Source organism: Drosophila miranda, chromosome 2 (assembly GCF_003369915.1).
Source record: "Drosophila miranda strain MSH22 chromosome 2, D.miranda_PacBio2.1, whole genome shotgun sequence".
Taxonomy (NCBI): Eukaryota; Metazoa; Arthropoda; class Insecta; order Diptera; family Drosophilidae; genus Drosophila; species Drosophila miranda.
The window spans coordinates 8,100,294-8,125,731 of record NC_046675.1 but is presented as its reverse complement, the minus strand read 5'-3'; the positions used below and the strand labels follow the sequence as shown (position 1 = coordinate 8,125,731).

Below are 25,438 nucleotides of genomic sequence, written 5' to 3'. Positions count from 1 at the left end.
GATCACAAAAGATAGAAAGATAGATATCATATCCAGATGTGAATGATGTATCGTTGATATGGTGTGTGTTTGGAATGGTTAAGGATACTTTCTCTAAAATCAAGCATATATGATATATGTCAAACAATAAGCAGCAAATATTGCAAAAAGTAAATGGTATTTAGAAGCATACAAAGCGCAAGTAAGAAACATAATTAACTATATACATATACAGATATATAGTACTATATAGTTCTACCTACAATTAGTTAATGTATTATCTAAGGTTGAAGCATTTGCTGTTGTTGATTGGTTCTCTAATCTAGCCATAAATTTGTTGAGATCCCAATCACACCCACACACCCACACACACACACACACACAAAAATGTAGATATATAGTTTATTCTCTCGTCTCCAAAATGTTTCAATGTTTACTAAATGTACGAGTATATTTTTCTACTATATCTATATACTATAAACTATATTACTTACTTCTTACCACCTAAACGAGCTGCTATCCTAGGAATGGAATATGAGGAATGGATATGAAATTGTGTTTTAACAATGGATACTAGTACTCGACCTTTACTTACCCACTTACTCTCTGAGATGGTGCTATACAGATACAGAAACATATACATATACATAGACATATACATATACTCGTAGAATACACTCTCGTCTCTGGACACTCCGCGGACACACTCTCGGGTCGTGGCATCGCGAGAAAGAATCTTTTTACCTTTTTACTGTGTAACGTATTGGATGGGATGTGCATTTCCAGATTCAACTGAACTATTGTGAACCCTAGTGTTGATCAGGCATATACGATATACATATGGAATGCAGTCTTCAGACCTATCCGCCACTATATACATATACATATACACATCTACTGAGATACATTACTTATACAAGCAATGCGTATGCGATTACCACCATCGCATTCCCCATAGTCTTAAGAAATTGCAGATAAAAAACAGAAAACAAAAAACAAAATGTTCTTAAGATAAAACGATAGCTATTAGGACATTTCTGATGGCGTTTTTGACACTGCCTGGGGCATCCGCTTGGTGATGCCCGGGCATGTTCACAAAAAAAGTGTAGTTACAAAAGATAAAGATACAAATATCAAGCAAAAAATATTTATGTACCCATTGTATTTGTTAGCAATCGCCGGAATTGCTCAGAAAATCAGAAAAAAGATTATCAAATATGAGTATATCGATTGTGCATATAGACCCCCCCCACTCCTCCCGTATTGGCCGATGAGCCACGCCCCCAAAAAATATACATGTTGCGTTAAAGTAGAGAACTTTTTTTAGCGAGTACACACACACAGACACACACACACACATAGATACTGATGAACGTTGGAACGGTTTCCTTCCTATTAAGTAGCCAACCCGTACTATATCTATGTTCTGTTTAACAGCTCAACCTGATCTATCCTAAGTACTGCCCTAAGAACAATCTTTTTACAATGCAATAGTCTATAATTTAACCAATACTACGATTATATATACTATAGATTTCCTGAGTTCTACCTCAAACTGATTGATGTCTTTCGAAGCAATTGGAAAGCTATACTAATCCAATCTAAAACCAATCTTAATATCGAGCGACTGTCTTAGATTTAAGCAGATATTTCTGTGCACAGAGAATACCTATCGGTTTGCTGATTTTCCAGGCAATTGGTAAGACTTTCTATGGCCCTAAGAACACAGACAGACAGACACAAAGCCGTTATGTTTATGGCATTTAAGCGTTGCATAATTACAAGAGTTTACATAACCATTTACAAGATACAAGATACTTATGAACCTTTTACTTACAAGTAAGTACTTAAAACATGCGACAACAACAACAAAAAATACCCACACGATACACGATTCCCCGAAAATTAATAATAATAACGAGCTCAAGAAATTGGCTCAATACGCCCCATACGGACTCTCGCTCCAAGTAAAAATTGTGTTAGAAATTGTGAACCGCAATGAATCAATCAAATAAAGCAAAATTCACATCTACTGACAATCGTTTTGTGTCTTATTTCTAATACCTATGGGTGGACTAGACTTCTGCCTCCGTTTGGCCGTTGATCCGGTGGAGCTTCAGCTCTTCGGCGGGCTGCTTGGCCACGTCGTCATCGTGGGGCCGCCAGCAATCAAAGGAGAGCATGGACTCGCCCTTGCCAAAGGCCTCGCCATCGGCCAAGGTGATGGGAAGTTGTCTGGAAGTTCAAAAACTATATAGTATCTCACAAAATCTATATGAGTGTCCCCCTCACCTGTTGTTGGTCTCCGGCAGCATGAGGGTGCAGAAGGAGGCAGTCAGCAGTAGCAGGGCCAGGATCAGGGACGTGGCCGCTGCCAGTTTTGTGCCCAAATGTATGAGATAGGGCGACAGAAAGGAGGCACCCGCCGCCGCCAGATGCACTGCGGCAATGCCCCGCGATCGGACACAGGTGGGCAGCAGCTCGGAGGCGTACTGGGAGGTGACTGTGTAGCACAAGGAGATGCCCAGCCGCATGGGCAGGGCAAAGGACAGCAGCAGCGTCACACTGCTCTGGGCTCCCTCCGTGGACAGGGCCACGCCCAGGGCGCAGGACAGCAGCCCCGTGCAGAGCATGGCCAGGAAGGCGGTGGCCTTGCGACCCACTCGGCTCTGCAGCAGACCCTGGATGAAGCCCGATGGCGGGACGACCAAAGCAAACAGCGAGAAGACCACAAAGGGCGACATACCCAAGCCCTCGACATTCCGCGAAATGGTATTGAAGCTCAAGGAAGTCAGCATGCTGCAGGGAGAGAGATTTACCAAGATATGAGACAGATTCTATTGGAGGGACTGACAGACTCACAAAATCAGTACCACCAGCAAGGAGATCTTGCGCAGATTCGGTGTTCGCATCAGGTCAATGATCCCAGCCGTCTGTTCCGGCTGATTCGATAGCTTCCTCTTGGCTATGCAGTTTCTGCGGAATGCCTCGAAGTCCGCAGCCGCCACTTGGCGGCCATTGAAGTGGGCAATGTGCTTCAGCCGGGCAATGGCGCCCTCCACGTTGGTCCGCGTGATCAGCCACTGGGCGCTCTCCTGCACCACAAAGTAGAACAGGGCCACCACCAGCTGCAGCAGGGCCGAGCAGGTCAAGTAGATGCGCCAGTTGCCGGCCAGCACCGATAGCCAGGGTGCCACCAGGGCCCCCAAGCAGAAGCAAATACCCAGGGTTCCGCTAATAGCCAAATTTCTTAGCTTGGGGGCCAAGTATTCCAGAACTATAGAGATACAAATTAGGATTGAGTTTGACTATAAATAATAACTAGTTTCTAGAGGAACTTGAACTTAAAAAACACACACAAACCGGTAGGTCTTTCTTAACACTCGGAGAACAAGTTAGCATTTGCCTAAAGTAATCGCCATAGTTTTATAGAACTGTGGTGTCATATGTCACAAGATAACTTTACAGGGAATCCTTAACCATATCTGGGTCACTGTATTCACCTATCTATACTTTTGCCTGCCAGTCTCTTAGACTCCTAGATTGAGGAATGGTATCTGTTATTAAGAAACTAACAATATACAACTTTGGAATTGGTGATCTATCATATCATACCATATCTGGATCCCTTTATCTATCTTTCTATACTTTCGTTTTCCAATATCTCAGCCCCTTAGATTGAGGAATGGTATCTGTTATTAAGAAACTGACAATATAGTATCTATCGAGACCAATATAGTAGCTATAAATCTTTCGGATTGGTGATCTATCATATCACACCATATCCGGGTCCCTTTATCCATCTTTCTATAGATCTCTGGGCCTCTTAGATTGAGGAATGGTATCTGCTATTAGGTACCTAACAATATAGTATCTATAAAACGTACGGATTGGTGAAATTAGAGAAAAGTTTCATTCACTTTCAGATACTTATAGACGGACATAGAAACATCACATTTCAATCGTTTTTCTTTATCAAATAAATTCAAGAGTAAGTACTGAAATTCGAAAATAATTATAGAATCTGATTACGAGTATTATAAGGAAAATGGTGTAGGTATATACGAGTCGTAACCTTTAACTGCGGCTTTGGAAAACAATTAGGCAGCTAATTTTCGACCTAGAAAGAACTTCTAAGAACTGACTATTGCAGGTACAGAAGTCGAATCCGAACTCAAATAAAAATCTATAATTTTCCTTATAAATGTTAACGTCTATAGGCATGGCCAAACTATTACCAATTCTGTTCGCTCTGAATGAGGAGGAGGAAGAGGAGTAGGTTTATAAGTACCCATCCTCTTGGGGCAACCGTACTATGTATATCTTCTTTCTATCTATGATGGATATGCTATATGCTTCTTTGGATATATGTACATATACACGTACTATATTGGGTACACTTGAACCGAGCGGAGAGCTTTCATCTAGGCGTCTAGATATCACTCTGTTGTTCAATCTGAACTTTATACATGTGTACACTTACATATGAGTATATATGTACATATAGTAGAAAAAACATTGGAGAGTACGCTATGGCGTGCTCAAGATATCGCAGTGCTTACCCAGAATAAACATCAGATAATAATTGGCTGTGGCGGCCAGACCCGAAATGCAGCGAAAGCTGGCAAACTGCACCAGATTCGTCGCGTAGGTGGTAAGGAAGTCGCCCACGAAACCGCACTGGTTGGCCAGGATCACGGCTCGCACTCGCCCAATCCTGTCGCCCAGCATGCCAAAGGTGAAGGTGCCCATCAGGGAGCCCAGGAAGAACAGCGACTGGCCGATGCGTGCCTTGTAGGCGTCATCGCAGACCCAGTTGAGCTGATCGGCAAAGAATGGCATTAGATCTTTGGGGTTCCCTGGGGAAGCTCACTAGCCGGGGGGCCTCACCTCGGCATTCATGCTCCTGAATCCATAGTCGTAGTTGTAGATCCAGCGCTGGCAGGCCTCCGAACTGACCGTCAGATTGTTGCCCTCGATCTTCTCCAGGCGGGTGCAGGAGGCGTCTTTGCCAAAGGGCGCATAGATGGCTGCGATCTCCTCGAAGCTGAGGTCCGCCAGCTGATCGTGGTAGCACCAATGCTGGGGCACAAACCCGATGATGTTCTGTGAGTAGTAGTGGACGGTCGTGGTGAAGGCGATATACCCGAGCAGCAGTATCATGAGGTACTGATAGCGACCCGCATTTCCGCACTTCTCCAAGATCTTGTCAAAGTCCATGATGACAAGTCGTTCTCCTGCTGAGATTCTATTAAGACTAAGCCTCAGCTGATCTAAACCGATGCGAAACGACACGAAACGAGAAACGACTGAGCCGAAACGCCGCTAAAGAGTGCGCAAAGTGGCCGGATTCGCACGTTGGGTCTCGGTCTAGCTCCAGCTCTGATAAGATTGGGATAGTCTGGGGGCGGGCTGGCTGGCTGGAGGGCTTATCGTACGAGCACAATATATGGCGGTTGTGCTCAAAAGCAAATGTTTTTATTATTTAAGTGAATTCACTCATTTATTCCAATCTAAACAAACGCCGGCGTCTTACGAGAAGTCCTCTCTCTCTCTCTGTTGGAATAGATAACAGTTGACCTCTGAAGTTTTAATCAAATACATTGTAAACGGATTCTCAGTTCAATGGACTAGCAATAAAGTCAGTTCCCATGATCTGACTGGCAATTTAGCCTCAATTACATGTGTCCATGTGTGTGTACAAGTGCCTAAGGTCAAGTCTAATGCCTACAATCAAAGCAAGAAGCAAGAAAATCTCATCTGTGACACAGTGACACCTATGGATGAACAAATTGCTTGTGATTTTTATAAGATCTGTATAGTAAACACACACTTTGAAGACCCTTCTTCTGGCTGCAGGCGGTACTAGATATGGGACTTCTTTCGAGACCTTCCTCCCACTACTCTTCGAGAGACTTCGGAATTCTTTCGAGACCAATTGCATACTAAAGTTTAAGTACTTTCCTCCCACTACTCTCGGTTAAGCTTTGCTAAATCCTCGTTCCTCTATTGTTATATGATTTGGCCATGTCGTATTGTCATCTTTATGTTGTTATCTTGCATCAAATGAATGCTAGTATTTTTAGAGGTTTATGTGGCTTGTCTGAGCTTTTATCTATATTTTCGTATAGATAGTTATCACACTTTAGGTATAGGTTCTTGAAGGATAATAAACATGATATCTCTTGAAGATTTTCCATCAAAACTACGATAGATCCGTCCGTTCCTTCTGAATAAATTACACTTGACTATCACAGGAGACAACGTTTATTCGGGCACAAGTTTCTGATGGGTCTCGGCACTGAGATCGGCCTCGTCTTCCTTTTTGGGGCGCCGCAGGAAGTCGAACATGCGCTCGCCCTTGCCGAACTGCTCGCCCTCGGCCAGGGACATGGGCAGCTTCTTGTTGCGGGTCTCCGGCATGAGCAGGCAGATCCAGGCGCTGGCAAAGAGCAGCAGACAGATGATAATCGAGGAGGCAGCCCGAAAATACGTGTCCAGATGCAGGATGAATGGCGAGACGAAGGAGAAGGCCGCTCCGCTGACATGGGCCACCGCCAGGATACCGGAACGCACACAGGTGGGCACAAGCTCCGCGGAGATCTGCATGGTGGCCCCGGTACAGACGGAGATTCCGAACCGCGAGGTCAGAATGAGGGCCACCAGCAGGACCGGGCTGGGCTGCTTCCAGAAGGTCAGGAGTATGCCGCAGGCGGCTGTCATTAGACCAGTGGCAACCATGCTGCTCACCGCCGTAAACTTGCGACCCATACTCTTTTGGGCCTGGGCCTGGAACAGCCCCGAGGGTGGCAGCGTCAGGGCGAACAAAGTGAACATGATGAAGGGCGAGAGGCCGAGACCCTCCACATTACGGGACACGGTGTTGTAGCAGAGGGTGATAATGGTGCTGCAAGGGAAAAACAGGTGTTTAGAGATGTTTCAAGGATATCCTTTTCGGCACTTACAACACCAGCAATACGTTGATCATCCTGAGGCGCAGTCGAGGCGTCTTTAGGGCATCCATCAGCTTGGACTGCCTCTGCATGGAGTGATGGCTGCTGGTCGATTCCTGGCCCTTGCAGTGGACGCGGAACTGCTCAAAGTCCTCCTCGCTGACCACGCGCCGATTGAAGTGTGCCACCCGCCTCAGCCGCAGCACGGCTCCGTCGATGTCGTGGCGGGTGACCAGCCACTGGGCACTCTCCTGGACCAGGAAGTAGAAGAGGGTTACCAGTAGCAGGGGCACGGCGGACCAGGCCATAAACGTGCGCCACTCGCCCACCCAGACGGCCTGCCAAGAGGCACTAATCATGCCCAGAGAGTAGAAGACGGACAAGATTAGGTTCAGGCCAACATTGCGCAGCGAGGGCGACACGTACTCGAGCGCTGTTTTGGGGAGAGAGGTAAGACTAGATAAGTTTTAGAGCCTAGTTAAGATAACGTACCCAGAATATACATCAGGTAGGCATTGGCTTCGGCCGCTAGCCCAGACACGAACCGACTCACTGAGAATGTCACCAAGCTCTGCGCAAAGATGGTGGCTGAGTCGCCCAGAAAGCCGCACCAGTTGGCCAAGATCATCGCCTTGATGCGTCCGATGGTGTCGCCAAGCAGCCCGAAGATCAGAGTTCCGCACATGGATCCCACAAAGAACAGGGATTGACCCACACGCGCCTTGTAGGCGGCATCACAGACCCAATTGAGCTGCAAAGAGAAAACGCCACTAAATCACACTCAACGATCTCTGGAGGTCGCTGCGTTTGTCATACTTCGGCATTCATGCTCCTGAACCCGAAATCGTAGTTGTAGATCCACCGATCGCAGGGCTCGCTGCTCGCCGTGGCATTGCCTCCGTCCGGATCGATGGATGCCAGTCGCGTGCAGGAGGGATTCTCGAACTGCGAATAGATGGCCGCGATCTCCTCAAAGCTGCGATGCTCCAGATCTGGGTGGTGGCACCAGTGGTCGGGCACAAAGCTGATCACATTCTGGGCGAAGTAGTGCCTGGAGACGACGAACATTAGGAAGCCGTAGAGCGCCATCAGCATGTACTGGTAGCGATGACAGTCGCCACACTTGCCCAGTATCTTCTCAAAATCCATCTCGGAGTCGCTTAAGCTGTGGAGTGGTGTGGTGTGGTGCGGCGTGGCGAGGCGTGGCGCGTGCTGTTGGGACTGGGGGGTTGGGGTCTGGGGAGAGCGCTCAGTGGGGTGCGTCGCTTGTCCGCTCTCTGTGGCTGCCACGCGCATACTGCCACTCTACTCTACTCCGATCCGATCCGATTCCGCCTTGGCTGAATAGTTAAGAGCGCGCTGGCTGTGTTGTGAAAGCGGCCCCGTGAGACTGATATTGGAGTTGAATAGTGGAATGGAATCGACTCTTTCGTCTCTACCCAGCTGATAAGTAGTTCGCTTCAGGCCCCTTAGAATGAAATGCCCGCCGATTCGATCACAAGCTATACGTATTGATTTAATTATTGGTCTTGATAATCTACAATTTACTATTCAAAATTTATAACTTGGTTATTACTTAGTATGATTGTTGCATAAATATACAAATTTTGTTGGTGTTTTTTTTAGTAAATTCATGAAAAAGTAAGCTGATTATAATTTATGCTAATTTATTATACGTGTTCTCAATGGTTTTCATTCATTCGAATAAACTAGGTAGGTACAGATATGATTTTTATACCCAATACTCACAAAGAGTATAGGGTTATATTAGATTTGTGCGGAAAATGGATGTGTGTTCCGCCCAGAGAAAACCAAAAACGCACATTCATAGAGAATGAACGTATCTTCCAGACTGCAAAATCTGAATCAGTTTGGATCATTATTATAGCCAGACGGAACAAAAGAAATTTCACTGCTTACTCATTTTCTGCCTCTCTCTCACACACACTCTTTGTCGTGCAATGTGTGCTCTGGCGGAGGAGCCATACTAGTGTTCATTGCTCATTTTGGTGAACATGTTCTCTTGTTCTTTTTTAGTAAGTGAGTCAACTCACATCCCTAAGCACCACAGACTTGCAACTCAGAAATTGGCAACTCAAAACAGATTTGCAATACTTGTACTTGGCTTCTTGGCGTCCAACTTTCTCAAAATGAAAAGCTTTGCCGGTAATACAAAAAGTGTGATGTGAACAACTGCCAGAACGCCGTTTGAGGAGCAAAATTTCGCAAAATGTGAGTAGAGAACAAGTGAACAAAAATGGACCAGTGAACCAAAAAGAGCAAGTGAGCAAAAATAAACAAGTGAGCAAAAAAGGGACGGTTTGGAAGGGCTTCACTTAAGTGAACAACCCTTTTTGTTTACTCACTCATAAGCAACACAACACTAAGCCATACTAACTGAGTATCGGGTGTAAGCGGTCCCCCTCGTTTTATATGCAAGTGAGGGAATGCAATCTTACTCAAATATGGCAGATTACTCTTAGTAAACCTTCCTTCCTTACTTTATCGTAGAACAATACATGGTATGATTTTTTTGGACAACTTGATCAAGGTTGTCGTTGATAGGCCTGACTTGTTGAGCCGCTTAAACCTGATGGTTTCTATTAGATCCACCAGAAACATCTGTACACCTACCCTTCCGCTTTGTAGATCGAATTATTCGGATTATAGTTCCCTCTACCATATTATATCTACTAATAATAACCTTCCTCTTCTTAAATTACTAATACTCACAAACCCTTCTTGTAATTAGTCATGCTTAGTTCTTTTACTCAGTTTAGTTCTAGTTTTCCTCGAATATTAGTCCAAGATAGATGATCTTTCCTGAAAGTACGCGATCGGTTCGCCTCATGCGGCAGCGCCCCTCGGCTGGTTTGCGTTCCTGCCTGGGATCCTCACGTAACAGGCTTCGGCTTGGTGCCGCATTAATTGCACATTAACGTCCAAATAAGATAATCATAATATTTTTGTAATCCGAAAAACTGTTGAACTTTAGGTATTCAAATCTGAACAAATGGCACCAATTACATGGAACCATACATTCCAATGTTTGAGTGGTACAAATTTGCTGTTGTTTTGTCATAAATAACCCACATAAATCTCCATAAATCCCTTTGGGGCTAATGAATCATTATCGCACACATCTTATCGTCCCCAAATAAGTATCAAAATACCCAAATATCAATTGTTTTTGTGGCTTATGGCAGTGAAATTTATACACAGATAATTCCGTAATACTGAATCACAAACATTTCCCTATTGTTGAGCAGTTTTCGTCATGAGAGTGTCCTCTTCCTTGGCCTTGGCAGCCATCTCGACCCCTGTTTCCACCTCCTGGCTCTCTCCTTTTCTCAGGTTACGGAGAAAGTCGAACATGCGTTCTCCTTTGCCGAATTCCTCGCCCTCCGCCAGGGACATGGGCAGCTTCCGATTACGCGTCTCGGGGAGCAAAAGGCAGACGTAGGCCCCCGCCAGGAAGAGCAGACCCAGTATGATCGAAGGAGCCGGCCTGAAGTACGTGCCCAGGTGCAGGATGTAGGGCGAGAGGAAGGAGGCGGCGAAGCCGGCCACATGAACCACAGCCACCCCCCGACCACGCACGCAGGTGGGAATGAGCTCCGTGGAGAACTGCGAGCTGGCTCCATCGGCAATGGACACCCCGAAGCGGGCGGCCAGCGTCAGACCCACCAGCAGTAGCACATTCTGATTTCTGCCCAGCGATATGACGAGACCCGCACCAGCGGCAAACAGCCCCGTAATTGCCATCCAACTGACTGCAGTGGCCTTGCGACCGATGCGATCCTGGAGCAGGCCCTGCAGGTAGCCCGAGGGCGGCAACGTCAGGGCGTTCAGGGAGAACATGATGAAGGGCGAGATGCCCAGACCCTCCACGTTCCGGGCAATGGTGTTGTAGCAGGGCGTGATAATTATGCTGGGGGCGGAAACGAACAGAAAAATATTAATTAATTTTTTTGGAACTTACAAATCTCTTAGTCTTAAATTCAAAATACATATAAAGGCATCAGAGTCGAAGGGATTATACATCCATTCTACACAATCTTCTTTCCTTTACAATTTCCTTCTTTAAATCCATATTAATTATATATTTATTAATCCAATAAATACTTACAAAATCATCAGCAGTTTGAATGCTGTACTGCGCATGCGCGGCGTCTTGAGCATGTCGAGCAATTTGGTCTGACTTTTCGCTGCCTGGGCCTCCTTCTGGTAGTGCCGCTCACAGTAGCCACGGAACGCCTTGAAGTCATCGTCGCTGACCTCGCGGCGATTGATTTTGGCCACGCGCTGAAGCCTCGTAATGGCTCCATCGATATCGTTGCGCGTGACCAGCCACTGGGCACTCTCCTGGACCAGGAAATAGAAGAGCGTCACGAGCAGCAGTGGCAGCGAGGAGCAGGCCAGGAAAATGCGCCAGTGACCCACCCAAACGGCCAGCCAAGAGGCCCCAATCAGGCCCAGGCAGTAGAAGCTGCCCAACACGGTGTTGAGGCCAACATTTCGCAGTGAGGGCGAGACATATTCGAGAACTGGTTAATGGAACAAAGTGTAAGCCAAGTAGAATAAGTGGGAGTCCATGCCATTTACTTACTCAGTATGTACATGAGATACGAGTTGGCATCGGCCGCCAGACCAGACACAAAGCGACTCAGGGAAAATGAAGTCAAACTTTCCGCAAATATCGTGGAGAAATCGCCCAGGAAGCCGCACCAGTTGGCCAATATCAGAGCCTTGATTCTGCCAATGCGATCGCCAAGCAAACCGAACACGAGAGTGCCACAGACGGAGCCCACAAAGAACAGAGACTGACCCACTCGCGGCTTATAAGCCTCATCGCACACCCAGTTCAGCTGTGTGCAAAAGATGAGGCATTAATCTTCAGGTTTCCAATACCCTTCGCCGACTCACCTCCGTGTTCATGCTCTTGTATCCGAAGTCATATTTGTAAATCCATCGATTGCAGCGCTCTGGGCTTAGTGTGGCATTGCGGCCATCCGGATCGATCGACGCCAGTCGCGTGCAGGCGGGTCTCTCGAACTGCGAATAGATGGCCTCGATATCGGCAAAGCTTCGGTTGGCCAGCTGCTCGTGATAGCACCAGTGGTCGGGCACAAAGCTGATCACATTCTGGGAGAAATAGTGCATCGATATGACGACCATGAGGAAACCGTAGAGCGAGAGCAGCAGAAACTGATAGCGACTGCTGTTGCCGCACTTGGCCAGAATCTCCTCGAAATCCATGTTCTTATCGGTTTTGCGGCCCACCTCTCTAGCGGTGCTCTCAGTGTTGCGCCTGGCGCCTGGCATTTATTTGAGCTAACTAAACCAGCTAACCCACAGCTGGTTCTGGCAAATCGTTTTATTAGCCCCCGAACACTCTCGGAGAGTTTATTGAACGCAGCAGCTGTAAACCCGTTCCGTGTGTATTCTGCTGGCACGGAGCGCAAACAACCTACTGGTTGCGACCCACAGCGAGTACTAAAAAATATGTGGTTTGCTAAGAGAGAGTGCACTCCCTCCAAACATATTCTATGGTTCGAATATTAATTTACTCACGTCTGAGAGCGCGGATAGAGAGAGTTTGAATTGCTGCCAATGCTATAGAAAATTTGAATATCAATTAATTTCAATTTTTGCCAATTAGTTTTGATAAACGAACAACCTCAAAGTATGGCCGATGTAATGATAATTGATTAATAAGCAAAATGAATTTGATTTTCAGGACTTTAAGCAATTCTTGAGATACGCTTACACAAATACTTAAGTAGCCTTAGGACCTGTTGTGTGCTTGAACATTTTATTGTTGGGTTGTGTGTAACGGCTTAAAATTGATGGATATTTTTTTTAACCATATTCTTCAGGATTATTTGAAGACAGTCGACTCTCAGTCGACTCCCAGTCGAAGACTCTTTTATTTTTAGTAGTTTGAAATAGAACTTAACTAACTAATTTATGTTGTCATTAGCTTGTAGGGACTGAAGCAATGATGTCCATAAATTCAACAGACTTTTTATACCCGATACTCAAAATGAGTATTGGGGTAAATTAGATTTGTGGTAAAAGTGGATGTGTGTAACGTCCAGAAGGAATCGTTTCTGACCCCATAAAGTATATATATTCTTGATCAGCATCAATAGCCGAGTCGATTGAGCCCTGTCTGTCTGTCCGTCCGTCCGTCCGTCCGTCCCTCTGTCCAACCCTCTGTCCGTCCCCTTCAGCGCCTAGTGCTCAAAGACTATAAGATCTAGAGCAACGATGTTTTGGATCCAGACTTCTGTGATATGTCACTGCTACAACAATTTTTCAAAACTTCGCCCCGCCCACTTCCGCCCCCGCAAAGGACGAAAATCTGGGGCATCCACAAATCTCAGAGACTATTAACGCTAGAGTAACCAAATTTGGTGGCCGCACTTCTGTTAGATCTCACTATAAAACGTATATCTCAGAATTTCGCCCCACCCCCTTCCGCACCCACAAAGGACGAAAATCTGGGGCATCCACAATATTGAGGATACGAGAAAACTAAAAACGCAGAATCATAGATAATGATCATATCTATCAGATTGCTGAATCTGGATCAGATCAGATAATTTGTATAGCCAAAAGGAACAAATCAATTTGCAGTGGCTACGCAGCGCCCGACGTCACGCTCAGACTGATTTTCTGTCTCTCTCGCACGCACTCTTTGTCGTGTCGTTTAATATTAGCGGCGTCTGCCGGAGGAGAGCCATACTGACTAAGTATCGGGTATAAATGTAGAGTTGCGGTGTCCGCAGCAACTCACAACGTTCCCCCTCGTTAAATAATAAAATATAAATAAATATATAAGTTTTTAGAATCGGATCGATATATGATATATACTGCAATAGATGTTCGGTTATAGTTCTAGGAGAAGCAAAAGATACATCCCCATTTCAGAAAACTTAAACTTTGGCTTGGTGTACGAGTATCTTCCAGGTAAGGCCACAAATCCAATATCATATGAAAGGTAAAAAATATCTGTTTTAAGCCCATTAAATTGTTAGATATCAGCGCTGTAGATGTGTAGTGAAAACTATGAAAATGCGTCAAGTCAGCAAAGGTTAGTTTTCCATTTTTTAAAAAGACTTAGGAGTTATGTTGAAAATTCTAAGTATGAGTATGTTTGTGCCCCTTGTAAAAAGAATCAGGTATAGAGATCTCGTGCATAGAGTATCATGTGATTCGGAAAAGATCTTTTCCTAGAATGCAGCACAATGAAAGAAACTCTGCAAAGATTATATACATCACCATGGCATTGTTCACATTAGTTACACCTGAAAGACCATTAAAAACACATTTCGATTATGTTTTTTTATTGATTTTATTTTAGTTTTTTTTTATGTTTGTTTATTTCTTTTTCATATACGTGTTCATCAATTACAATTGCTGTTTAAATGGATATATGCATGTCTCTACATTTGCTGAGTTTTGAATATATTATTAGTAGCTTTAATATGAATCAAACCATATAATTGTTGGTTTTGTCCTCTGTCTGTCTGTTGGTTTTATAAATGTAGTAAACGCAGTTTCGTGATAACATGATAGATACATTTGCTTTTGACTTAAGTAGAGTTCGTACACGGGTAGGGTATATATATATATATATATATCAAACTGTACATACATACATTAGATGCAATGCGTTAACTAAATTTGATTAACAACTAAACTACTTAGCCGGCACGAGCCTAGTACAAGTCATTTAAAAGTAGTTTGAGTAAATAAGCAGTAGTGCTAGGTAATTTTAATTAACTTAAGACTCTTACAAAGATGCACACACATACCACTTGATACAATATAAATAATACATACAGCTAGTACTCATAGATACATAAGTAGGGCTATAACATATATACTTTAGTTGCGTAATAATAAATAGTCGAAGAAACCATCATGCGTATAGACTAAGGCCCTGAATGAGGGGGGGTTAACGGGGGAAATCAAACACTACATCGAATTCAGTCACAATTCACATTTCACAATCTGCCATCATCGGATCGTTACATACATACATCTACATACACATAGGATCATCTGCCTTCTCCGTACATGTGGGGGGTTTGGGTGGGTTTCAGGGTAAAACATATTATTGCGAACATAGACTAGTTTAGATATGATAGTTCCAAGGGGTTATAAGGGGCTATAGCTAGGACTGCCTGGCCTGCCGATCGTTCAAGTGCACTCAATGCTATCATAGAAGACCTCCTCATCTGGGTCTGTCTCCGATTGCTCCTCCTCAAAATCATCTACATCGTAGGAAACCAGGGACTGCAGGCTCTCATCGAGCATCTTGTGCTGCACATGATGTACCTCGAAGGGCCTGGCATCGTTTGGTGGGGGACCAAACCAGATGCCATCAGGGTCGGTGGCGCCTTCGCCCCGATCCTCCTTAGCTGCAGCCACGCCCAGGGGCTCCACAGCTCTGGCCTCAATCGAATCACTGTAGCCATAGTCGAAGGTCACCAGCAGATTGGTACTGCCACAGTCCATCGAGTCGGGCGTTGTGTATTGGGTGTAATACGAATCGTAGGCCGTCTCCTCGGACACATCGTGAATATCGTATCTCTGCTGATGATCCAGAACCATTTCATTGCCGTTGGTAGTGGTATTGTGGTTCTGGTTGCTCGTTTCCCATAGCTGCCATTGCCAATTGCGGTTATTGAAACGGAAATTTGGCTTGTCAAGAGGCTCGGCCAAGTTCTGATCATCAATTGAGGTTTGGGGAAAGAGCAAAGAAAAAACAGAATAGAATATCAAATCTTTGGTTCAAAACAGAATGCAAGCGCAGGAAAAACAGAAACAGGAAACAGGAACAAGAAAAGGTCATTCACAAAAAATAGTTATTAAAATCGTTAGAGGAACACAAAACTGGTTTTTTTCGGGGTTAGCATAGAGCGGGGTATAGTTTTTCAAGAACTTGGGCGTTAAAGCGGTTAGAATCCTCAACCAAGGGCAAAAAAGTTGTAAAGTTAGCACAGAGCATCAATCAGATCTGATCAGTCATCAAACCAATATTTGTATGTACAATATAGAAGTTGTTCGTCGATCCTTTAGAGAGGCGCTTACTTGAAATTTGTGTGTGCAGCCCGTATGCTATTGTAGAGGAAAGGGTGAGGTTCTCTAGAGAGTCTGGTAGTCTAGATCTACAACAAACTAAGCTACAAAATAAACGAAATCAAAAGCAATGCCAGAAAGCTGTGTGGAGTGGAGAAATGGTGGAGTTGGTGGTGGAGCTTAACCTACTAGGTGATTTACAACAAAAGAGAGACTTACGCGTATAACGAATTGCGGCAAAGTGTCTACTTCGTTGTCATTGGCTTTGGCTAAGATCAAAAGCAGACAAACGATATACAACAGAGTGGCTCTGGACTGAGGTCTGAGCTGGGGCCCCGAGCCTGAGGCTGAGGATGACTTGGGCGAGGGCGCTTCTCCTTGGCGGGCTGTCCGTTACCAAAAACTCCAGACTTTTTTCTATTTTGTTTGTTAGCACTTCAGTTGAACCACCAACACACATTAGTCAATCAATCAAACAAACAAAACACCACCATAAGTCCATATATCATCTGCTAATCCATACCAAAACTTCGCTTAGGTTCGACGGCTTAATTTCTCTATGTTTTTTTTTTTTTTTGTTAGGAAAAGTTTTGTTTTTTTTTTTTGTTTCGGTTTTCACAAATGGTTTTTAGTTACATGTTGGGCTGTTGGTGGTTTTTGGGATTTGTTTTTTTTGCGGGGATATTTTTGGTACGTTCAGATTTTTGGGCATACAAAAGACGAGTATATGTGAGTTATAGCAAACATTTTTTGTTTTTTTTTTTTTTTTGGTTTGGAGTAGACATACAAGGTAGATAGGCGCAGAAAGAAAAAAAAGGTAAAAGTAAAAAAAAGAAATTACAGCATTAGATACAAATTATTTTCAGGTGTTGGTCTCATGAAGCGTTTGAGTGTGTGTGTGTGTGTGGCAGATGAGCGGATGATCCTGTCCCCCTTTTTGGGAGACACATTTCTATGATATGATTATACTGGCAAGCATATTTAACTGTAACTTAGGGCAAGTATTATTTCCTTTTGATTTTCACACAAAAATATATATATAGAATAATTTGTTTTTGTATATTTCTACATATAGGTATGTGTTGCATATTGCTTTATAGATCAATAAATTAAGCCCAAATAAGGAGTGTGTGTAAGTTTAAGCTTAAAATAAATTACAAATTACAAACAAAAATAACTAGTAATTATAATAAACACACACACACACACGCACACACACTTAAGGCTGGAGGCCTTCGAACCGAACAATGAGCTGGAGGCATGCCATAGCCATACTTGAGGGAAAAATTAACCGAACAACAATTAACGTGATTTGCATAATGTGTGTACATGCATTGGCTTTTCTGTTTTCTTTTTCTTTTATGTACAAAAACTAAATGGAGGAAATATTGCTAGTGCTTCGGCTGTGGCTGTGGCTGCTGCTGTTGCATGTGAAATTGTTTGATTAATTAATGCATCTACTGAGCACCTAAGGCATCGATAGGCAGTGAGAGCTTGCTAGGCGGCGGCACCTTTCACCAGCCGCGTGGCGGAGTCCAACGACCCCCCCCAGGCGGAGGCTTCAACGGCTATTCATTCTAACAGACTTTGGAAACGAACAAATATTTAACGACAGAGATATCCCCACTGCTGTTGGGGTTTCAGAGAACGAATCCTCGTAGAACTGCACAAATATATCGTAATATTATGAAAATATTGTATTTGTATTGTATTGTTGAATGAATTCTCAATCTGTTGTTTCGGTTGTTGTTGAAAATATCCATCTTTTGTGTGTTGGAATGGGGTTTGGGCTTGGGCGAAAACGAAGACGAAGAACAATTGTATTTTCGAGCATTTGTTGAATGAATTCCCTACAATAAATAGGGTTAAGCTTTTGATTCTTTTGTTGTTGTTGAAAATATCCATCTTTTGTGTGTTGGAATGGGGTTTAGGCTTAAGCTAAGACGAACTACAGTTGTATGTTGGAGCATTTGTTGAATGAATTCCCTACAATAAATAGAGTTAATCTGTTGTTGTTGAAAATATCCATCTTTTGTGTTTGAATGGGGTTTAGGCTTAGGCTGGGACGAAGAACAATTGTATTTTGAAGCATTTGTAGAACGAATTCCCTACAATAAATAGGGTTAATACTTTGATTCTGTTGTTGTTGAAAATATACATCTTTTGTGTGTTGGAATGGGGTTTAGGCGTGGGCTGAGACGAAGAACAATTGTATTTTGGAGCATTCGTTGAACGAATTCCGTACAAAAAATAGTCTGAAATCTTTTGATTCTGTTGTTGTTGAAAATATCCATCTGTTGTGTTGAAATGGGATTTAGGCTTAGACTAAGACGAAGAACAAATTTGGTAACCGATGGGGGCGGGACATGCACGAGACGAGCACTTAGATATATGTGTGTATGTGTATATGTAGTGTATGTGAGGGTTAATTGTGTATGTGTGTGTGTGTATGTATAAATAGATAAGAGATATGCACGTAACTATGTATCTATATAACGTATACAGTAGTTGGATGTCGCTTTTCGATATATATTGTAACTGTAACTGTAACGAAGGCGATGATTCTTGTGATTCTTTGTTGTTGTTGTTGTTGTAGTTGTTGTTGTTGAATCGTTATCGAAGGCATATTAATCGGTAATATGTATATGTATATATATATATAGTATATAGTATATAGATATATTCATAGTAAATGTATGGTGTATCGATTGTAAGTAAGTTGTATGCATTATTAGACGTAATTTCACTTGAACCAACCCAATAATGTTGATTTGAGAGTGCGTACCTTGCCACTATCACTGTCGCCGCCTCCGCCGCCCCCATAGCTGGACGTGGGCGTGGTGGAGGCCAGAGTTTCGTTCTGCTCCCGCCCCAACCTTCCAGCGGCCCCCACAGAGGCGCTGCTATACCGCCTCGACACACCCAGCGGAGCACGTTCGCTGCCCGACATGGCCGAGGCCCCGCCACGTCTATGGTGATAGGGAGCCCCCGCCGAGCCGCCGATCTGCAGCTGGAGATCCTTGCGAAGCGTCGTGCTCAGTTGGGCTGCAATGGAGGCGGAGCTGTTGCTGCCCTTGGGCACCTCCGGCGATTGCTGGGAACGCGACAGCGAGTCCAGGTGCCGCACCCGAGAGCTGATCGTGTCGCGCTTCAGCTTCGGAAGCGGCGAGTTCTGGAGCACACGCGGGGACGGAGTTGTGGCTGTGGCTGCGGCAGCCGTCTGCGACTGGCTGCGATTGCCCGTCGAGCCGTATGAGTAGGGTGTGGTGGCCAGCGGTATCGACGACGATGTGGAGCTCCGGCTGGTGTTGGTGCTCAGCGAGTGATTGGAGGCCGAGTCGGCTCGCCGCAGGCTCTGTAGGTTGCCTGTGCTGCGGCTCAGCGAGGACTTGCTGCCGTACGAAGTGCTGCTGGAGTTATGCGCCGATGGTGGCGATCGTCCCCCCGTCGAGGGTCTGCCCGTGGGCGGTTTGCCGGCAAAATAGGCCGCCGCCTTGCTACCAGGCAGCGGTATCTTGCTCGGCTTGCTGGCACTTCCGAACTTCCGGAAGGCGTTCTGTCGCGCCGGCGGCGTCTGCTCAAAGGGACTGACCCCACCCACGCTGGTGCTCATCACCCGGGCCGCAATGCTGCTGGGTGTGCTGCTGCCCAGCGGACTGGGGTTCCCTGAATTGATGATGCTCTTTCTCAGCGTGCTGTTGTTGTTGGGCGTGACGTGCAGGGCCTGCGCCTGCCGCTGCCCCTGGCCTGGGGTCCCCTCATGATCGTGGGCCGACTCGGTGCTGCTGCTGTGCTGCAGCTCGTCCATGGCCAGCGGCACCATGGCCTTCATGCTGGGCGTGCTGATCTGTGTGACTGGCGGTGCGGGCATGGCCGTCGAAGAGGAGTCCACCGAGCACTCGGGCACCCCGCGGCGACTCAGCATCAGGGTGGTAGAGGCCGACGAGCGATTCGTCTCGTAGTCATGCTGCGACGAGTTCAGATACGAATTGGTGGTGCTGTTGTTGGCCTGCAGACGGGACTCCACGAGCCGCAGCTGGGCCTTGGTGCCCTCCAGCTCGATGCTCTTCTCCTCCAGCTGAAAGCGCAAGTGCTCGAACTCCTCGCCGCTCTTGTCCAGCCGCTTGGCCAGCAGCGTCTTGGACTTGCTGGACGAGTCCAGCTTCTGCGACAGCACCTGGTTCTGCACGGACAGGGTGAGCAGGTGGCGCTGCAGCTCCAGCACGTTCGTCTCCAGCAGAATGGCCGAGATGCGCTTGCTGTCCGTCAGCCGGCATTTGGTATTGCGCGCACCCGGCGTGCTCACAATGCCATCCAGTCGGCCCAATGGTGGTGGCCTCCTTGTTGTTGTTGTTGTTGCTGTTGTTGTATCACTGCCTGGGCTTTGATGGAATGCTGCTTCCTGCGCTGCTGGCTGATCGACGATGACCGGCTGGAATGTGTTGTTGCTGTTGATAAAGTTGTTGCTGCTGCTGCTGTTGCTCGGGCGACTGCCATTCGAGAGCACCGTCGTGGCTGAGGATAGAAAGTTGCGTTGACTGGAGTAATCCGATTGGCTGGTGCTGCACAGAAAATGAACATAAAATATCGGTTTAGAGATGAATCCATCCAGTGCAGTCGGCTGCTTACCTGGAAGAGCTCTTGCTTTGTTGCAGCTGCAACTGTTGGACGCGCAGACTCAGCTCCAGCTTCTGGGCCAGGGCCAGCTTCAGCTGCTCCTCGATATCCTTCTTCACGCTGATCATCTCCTCCATGCGGTCGCTCATCTTGGCCGCCTTGATGCGGGCCGTCAGCGTTTCGGCCTCCATTTCGGCCAGCTTGTCGAGCAGCTGATCGCGCTCCTTGCGCAGCTGCTTGAAGTCCTCGCGGTTCAGTCGCTCCACCTGCTCGAGGAACTGTTTCTGCGTCAGGCCGCTGGCCCCCGCCTCGTCGACGCAGCTCTTGCTCTGCAGCAGCTCCACCTTTTCGAGCACACGATTCGATCGGCGATGGATGACATCCAACAAATTGAACAGCTCATCGTCGGACTCTGAACCGCTCAGGCGATTCCCGGCTATGGCCACCTGTAAGTGCATAGAGCAGAGATTAGCATGTATGTCGGGGCTGTACTTTAGGCAAGGCGACTCACCGTCATAGCACCGTTGGTGGAGGAGGCGCTGTGTCCCTCCTTGGAGGAACTGGTCTCCGTTGAGAAGCCGGAGTCCTGCACAACGCTGCCGTTGTTGTTCTCTCCGCTCTTTGGCTCTTTCTTGCCGCTATGCGAATTGCTGCGGCTGCGCGTCAGCGACGAGGACGATGCCTCCGCTCTGGACGGAGCTACAGCCGCTGACGACGTGGACGGTTCCTTGTGCGAGAGTTTCCTCGTCATCCGTATGCCCGGCTCCCATTCCCGTCTGCAAAAGGAATCGGAACAGGATTAGAAAAAGGCCAAGCCATCGAATTTGGAGGGCATGGACTCACCTTGTGGCTAACGAGGAGCTGCCACCACCCACGGAATGACTGCCGCCCATGGCGCCCACTGAGGAGGTGGGTGTCGAGGGCCTGACCGACATGGAGGCCATTTTATGCTTGAGATCGGGAAACGTTTCGATCACCAGATCCCGGAACTCCAGCAGGGCACCGACCTCGTGCTGCAGCTCCTGCAGCGACTTGGTCTGTTCGCCGTGGATGTGATGGCTCCCGTAGCTGTTGCTGTAGTGCGGACTGTGGTGGCTCAGATGATGATGGTGGTGGTGCAGATGATGCGGATACGTGGCCCCCACCACCACTGTGGCCGTGGGCGAGGCAGCCACTGCCCCCCCGCCGCCCACCGCCGGACCGCTCGACATCAGGTGCGGATGATGGCCGGCACTGCTCAGCGGCAGGCACTCCATGGCCAGCTCAGTGGTGCGCTTCCCGTTTACGTGGCTGCTGCCGTTCCCCTCGCCGTTGCTCTGACTGTGGGGGTGGTGGCCGGTGCCGATGCCATGCGTTGCGGGTAGTTCGAAGACGTCATTCTGCAGGAACAAAGAACGGAGGAACAGAAGAAATATATCAGTTTAAGAGGGCTACTCAGTATTTTATATATAAGTTCCATATATATTCTTAAGTTCGAAAATCAGAAGAGAAAAACCCACATGAATCTAGAGATATACAATAAATGTAGCCATTAAGTGAGAATCGGACTTGAGCCCAGCATAAACAGACAACGGCGGGACTCGGTATTCCGCTACTTAGGTCCTCGACATTCTCTTATTCTCGTTCGGAGCGTTCCGAGTGTTACTGAAGAGCAACCTTTCGAATCTACCACCGAATCTACTCGGCGGCACTCGTTACTCGGCACTGGTTACTCGGCATTCAGTTACTTCAATTGGAAGCGTTCCGAGTGTGACTGAGGAGAATGATTCAAATCAACAACTAATCTGGCCCTCGGTATTCCGCTACCTAGACACTCATTCTTTCAAAGCTCTCACTCGTTACACGATCTCGTTTGTTTCTAAGAGAATGATTCATAATGATTCGAAAGCCTCAAACAGGCAGAGCTCTATTTCTGATTAGTATATTTATCACTATTATTTATAGTGATAGATAATTGCTAACAAATATTCTGCACATCTCCATACTACAGTCATTCATTGCAGTTGCTTTAACAAATTCAAATCAAATTCAAAGCTTTTTCATTTAAAAAAAAAAACTATGCTAATGTATTTTTTCATCAACCCTAATTATTCCAAAAGTTTATCATGTTATCTGTACGACTGACCTCCACGGATGGCAAACATTTCCCAACAGCATTTGAAAACAATACAATATTTTGATCAAATTAAGCCATTTATAATTAATTATTGTAAAGATAAGATGGTACAAAAAAGCCTTGATTTGTTCATTCAATGTTTTACAAATTGCATAAAAGATTATCTGAAGATTAAATAGGGATTGGATCCCAGAAGATAACCAAAATGTAATACTGATAATTACTATAATTTATTCAGTCTTTTTCCTCAATGCATGCCTCGAAGAAATGCAATGAATCATTGTTTTGGATATTTTGGTGGTCCACTGCACTTTTACCTCTTTAGAGCTGAAGATCGTTGGGGAGCCCCCAATGGGGCTGTTAATTACTCGAAAGAAAACAACACTTTGAGCTGCATTAAGTAAATTTAATTCATCATCGTGGTCCTACTGGACTCTGGTTCGGGAGCAGTGCGAGCGATTAGTGAATGACATACAAATAATGATTGATGATTGATCGCTCTATCGAGCTCTGGAGAGCACCCGGCGAGAGCTGGCCCGGTGACGGCGACCCGTGGAGAAAACACCACACTGGAGGCAGCAATTTGTGACAATCATGTCTTGGACCCCATGACTATTCAGTGCTTTCTGAGGAGGAGGAGGAGGAGGAGGAGGTTCATAAACTAGAACCTGGGGCCACAGCAGATGGCCAAGTAAAAGTCGTTTTTCTCCGCTCTGGATCTGGCTCTGAAAATTACGAGTGTCGGGCGATTTGTTTGTCAACCCGGTTGGAAGTTTTCCCGCTTTCCCGCTTTCACTGAGCGAGAATGTTTCTGAATTGATTGGCAAAATACGAAAAAATACTTTCACATGCAATAAACATAAATATTTCTGCCTGGCAGCCGTTTTGTCGAGCCGGCTTTACGGCTATTGATCAAACAACCGCTGGATGGTTGGCCGTTGGAGTGCTAAAAATACTTACGAATGCATGGCAAAAGTCACGACACAAACCAGGCAACTGGGTCTGTTGTCTGTTGTGTGTTCTACGCCAAGAAAGAGTACTGAGCGATGTTGCATGCACCTTGATGATGAAAATGTTGGTCAGCGCCTAATGGCAAAATCATTGCAAATGAAGCATGAAAATTGGCCCACATTCACACATCACAGATGGTGTATCCATCCAAGCCAAAGGCTGGGCCCCCAGACATTATTTAACAGCTAATTAACAGGGGTAGGGGGGGAACCCCAGGAAGCAAAAAATCATAATTTCATGGCAGGCTTGCATAATGCTCAATGCACTTTTTCTACCGTATAAACTCTATTTTTTTATATTTTTTTTGTATTTCTTTTTGGCCGACTTGCCTTTGGAGCGTGGCGAACATCAAAGCCAAAAGCCAAAGCATGGGAAGTGCCAGAGAAGTCACATTGAAGATCGTGTAATTATATAGCAAAATCCATTGTCAACCACGAAATTGAAACCAAACAATCCCCAGGCCCCCGTACCCGTACCCCGCCTGTCACTCACTCCGACTAGCAAGAGAGAGAGATAGAAAGAGAGAGACGTCTGTCATTCATTCGAGCGTTTCCATTGGCTTTATGATTTCAGACTCTCATTGCTCAATTAACTTGGGGATTTGGCCTTTTGGCCCACGGGCCTCCAACAGGGGGGGGCCCAAACAAAAGCAAATGTTTCCTTTCCTCCTACTACGCGTACTATATATGATATATTACTATCAAAACCTACTATGTATTTCAGATATATGCAAATTACAATACACTGTAGAGACACAAGTGTTTCCTTGTCACTCGAACGAGGCGTCTGTCACTGTTTTCGGAGTCGGAGTAGTATCTTCTCTCTCAAGCTGCGCGCCCTGCTTGCACAGTGGTTCAAAATATATCATTCCCAACTAGAGAGTGTCTTTAAATTGAATTATTTAGATTTAGATTGGTCTGCGTTTTTCGTAAACCCCAAACCACTGTTTGATCATCACCCCAATCAACATTTGAACATCATTATCATCTGCATCATTGCTGTACTCGTGGGCGTCTCTCTCTCTCTTCGTCTACGTGGCTGCATCCTCAAGTTTTATTACTTGCCAGCAATTGGGTTGATCATCATCATTGTGCGCCATGACAGACGCAGAGAGGCACAGTCGCAGCACCACTTGGGGCTTGGGACTCGAGACTCGAGGCTTGGGCGACAGACCCGCTCAATTAGGCTGCCCACCACTCGAGTCGTCAGGCAGCCACACTAGCCAGCAAGGTTTTTGGGCTTGCCTTTGTGAGTCAGCTAAACCATGGGGTAGGAGTACTATTTATAGTTGTAGCCAAACTTGCAGGTTCCCCGAAGTGCCAGCGATCAGCTATTTCGCCATAAACAGAGCCAGCGCGTAACAGAACTTTTGCCATTACTAGAAAGTCGCACTTTGATTTAATGCAAAAAAATTAATCAAACGAGTGGAACCACAATCAATGGGACGGGACACCCACTTGTGAAAACAATGACACCAGCAAAAGCAAAAACCAAAAACCACTTCCCAGCTCATTTAACTGTACTTCGCACTCTGCATTGGTGTTGCTTTTGCTTTGTTTTTCTATTCTTTCACCAAATTTCTTGAGTGGCTTTTTGCACTCGGCCTGGGGCCGCATGTTGTTTGATCGATTTTTGGCACCATCTCTTTGTCACTCTCTCCACCTCTTTC

At 45.9% G+C, this 25,438-nt stretch overlaps 4 protein-coding genes across 8 annotated transcripts in view; all 4 read right to left on the bottom strand.

Annotated features, from left to right (window-relative positions):
* Window positions 1-288: 288 nt before the first annotated feature.
* On the bottom strand, window positions 289-5,319 carry LOC108155326 (solute carrier family 22 member 6). Its single transcript, XM_017286062.2, has 5 exons — window positions 4,870-5,319; window positions 4,542-4,800; window positions 2,842-3,256; window positions 2,272-2,778; window positions 289-2,214 (listed from the first exon to the last, which is right to left on the bottom strand). Exons 1-5 carry the CDS (start codon window positions 5,197-5,199, stop codon window positions 2,055-2,057), a joined length of 1,671 nt encoding a protein of 556 aa, XP_017141551.1. The 5' UTR covers window positions 5,200-5,319; the 3' UTR covers window positions 289-2,054.
* A 909-nt stretch (window positions 5,320-6,228) lies between these two features.
* Window positions 6,229-10,027, bottom strand: LOC108155324 (organic cation transporter-like protein). Of its 2 annotated transcripts, XM_017286059.2 has the most exons (4): window positions 7,749-10,027; window positions 7,425-7,683; window positions 6,945-7,365; window positions 6,229-6,886 (listed from the first exon to the last, which is right to left on the bottom strand). In XM_017286059.2, exons 1-4 carry the CDS (start codon window positions 8,226-8,228, stop codon window positions 6,247-6,249), a joined length of 1,800 nt encoding a protein of 599 aa, XP_017141548.2. In that variant the 5' UTR covers window positions 8,229-10,027; the 3' UTR covers window positions 6,229-6,246. The 2 variants fall into 2 exon arrangements, with proteins under 2 accessions (XP_017141548.2, XP_033245547.1); XM_033389656.1 differs by lacking the exon at window positions 7,749-10,027 and having other exon boundaries at window positions 7,478-7,570.
* An 89-nt stretch (window positions 10,028-10,116) lies between these two features.
* LOC108155325 (organic cation transporter protein) lies at window positions 10,117-12,421 on the bottom strand. The gene is made up of 4 exons (XM_017286060.2): window positions 11,859-12,421; window positions 11,542-11,800; window positions 11,062-11,479; window positions 10,117-10,863 (listed from the first exon to the last, which is right to left on the bottom strand). The coding sequence occupies exons 1-4, from the start codon at window positions 12,255-12,257 to the stop codon at window positions 10,188-10,190; spliced, it is 1,752 nt and encodes a 583-aa protein (XP_017141549.2). The 5' UTR covers window positions 12,258-12,421; the 3' UTR covers window positions 10,117-10,187.
* Window positions 12,422-14,384: 1,963 nt separating this feature from the next.
* The window catches only part of LOC108154926 (cell wall protein AWA1), a 69,468-nt gene continuing 58,414 nt past the window's right edge, over window positions 14,385-25,438 (bottom strand). For 3 of the 4 annotated variants that reach the window (XM_033389101.1, XM_017285386.2, XM_017285387.2), the window contains 5 exons: window positions 21,486-22,021; window positions 21,154-21,418; window positions 20,655-21,088; window positions 18,811-20,587; window positions 14,385-15,671 (listed from right to left, as the gene is read on the bottom strand). In XM_033389101.1, coding sequence (XP_033244992.1) covers window positions 15,144-15,671; window positions 18,811-20,587; window positions 20,655-21,088; window positions 21,154-21,418; window positions 21,486-22,021 — 3,540 coding nt within the window. In that variant the 3' untranslated portion in view covers window positions 14,385-15,143. Of the gene's footprint in view, window positions 15,672-16,585; window positions 16,670-18,810; window positions 20,588-20,654; window positions 21,089-21,153; window positions 21,419-21,485; window positions 22,022-25,438 lie in introns of those variants that run through there. The other variant, XM_017285388.2, reaches the window with a different exon arrangement.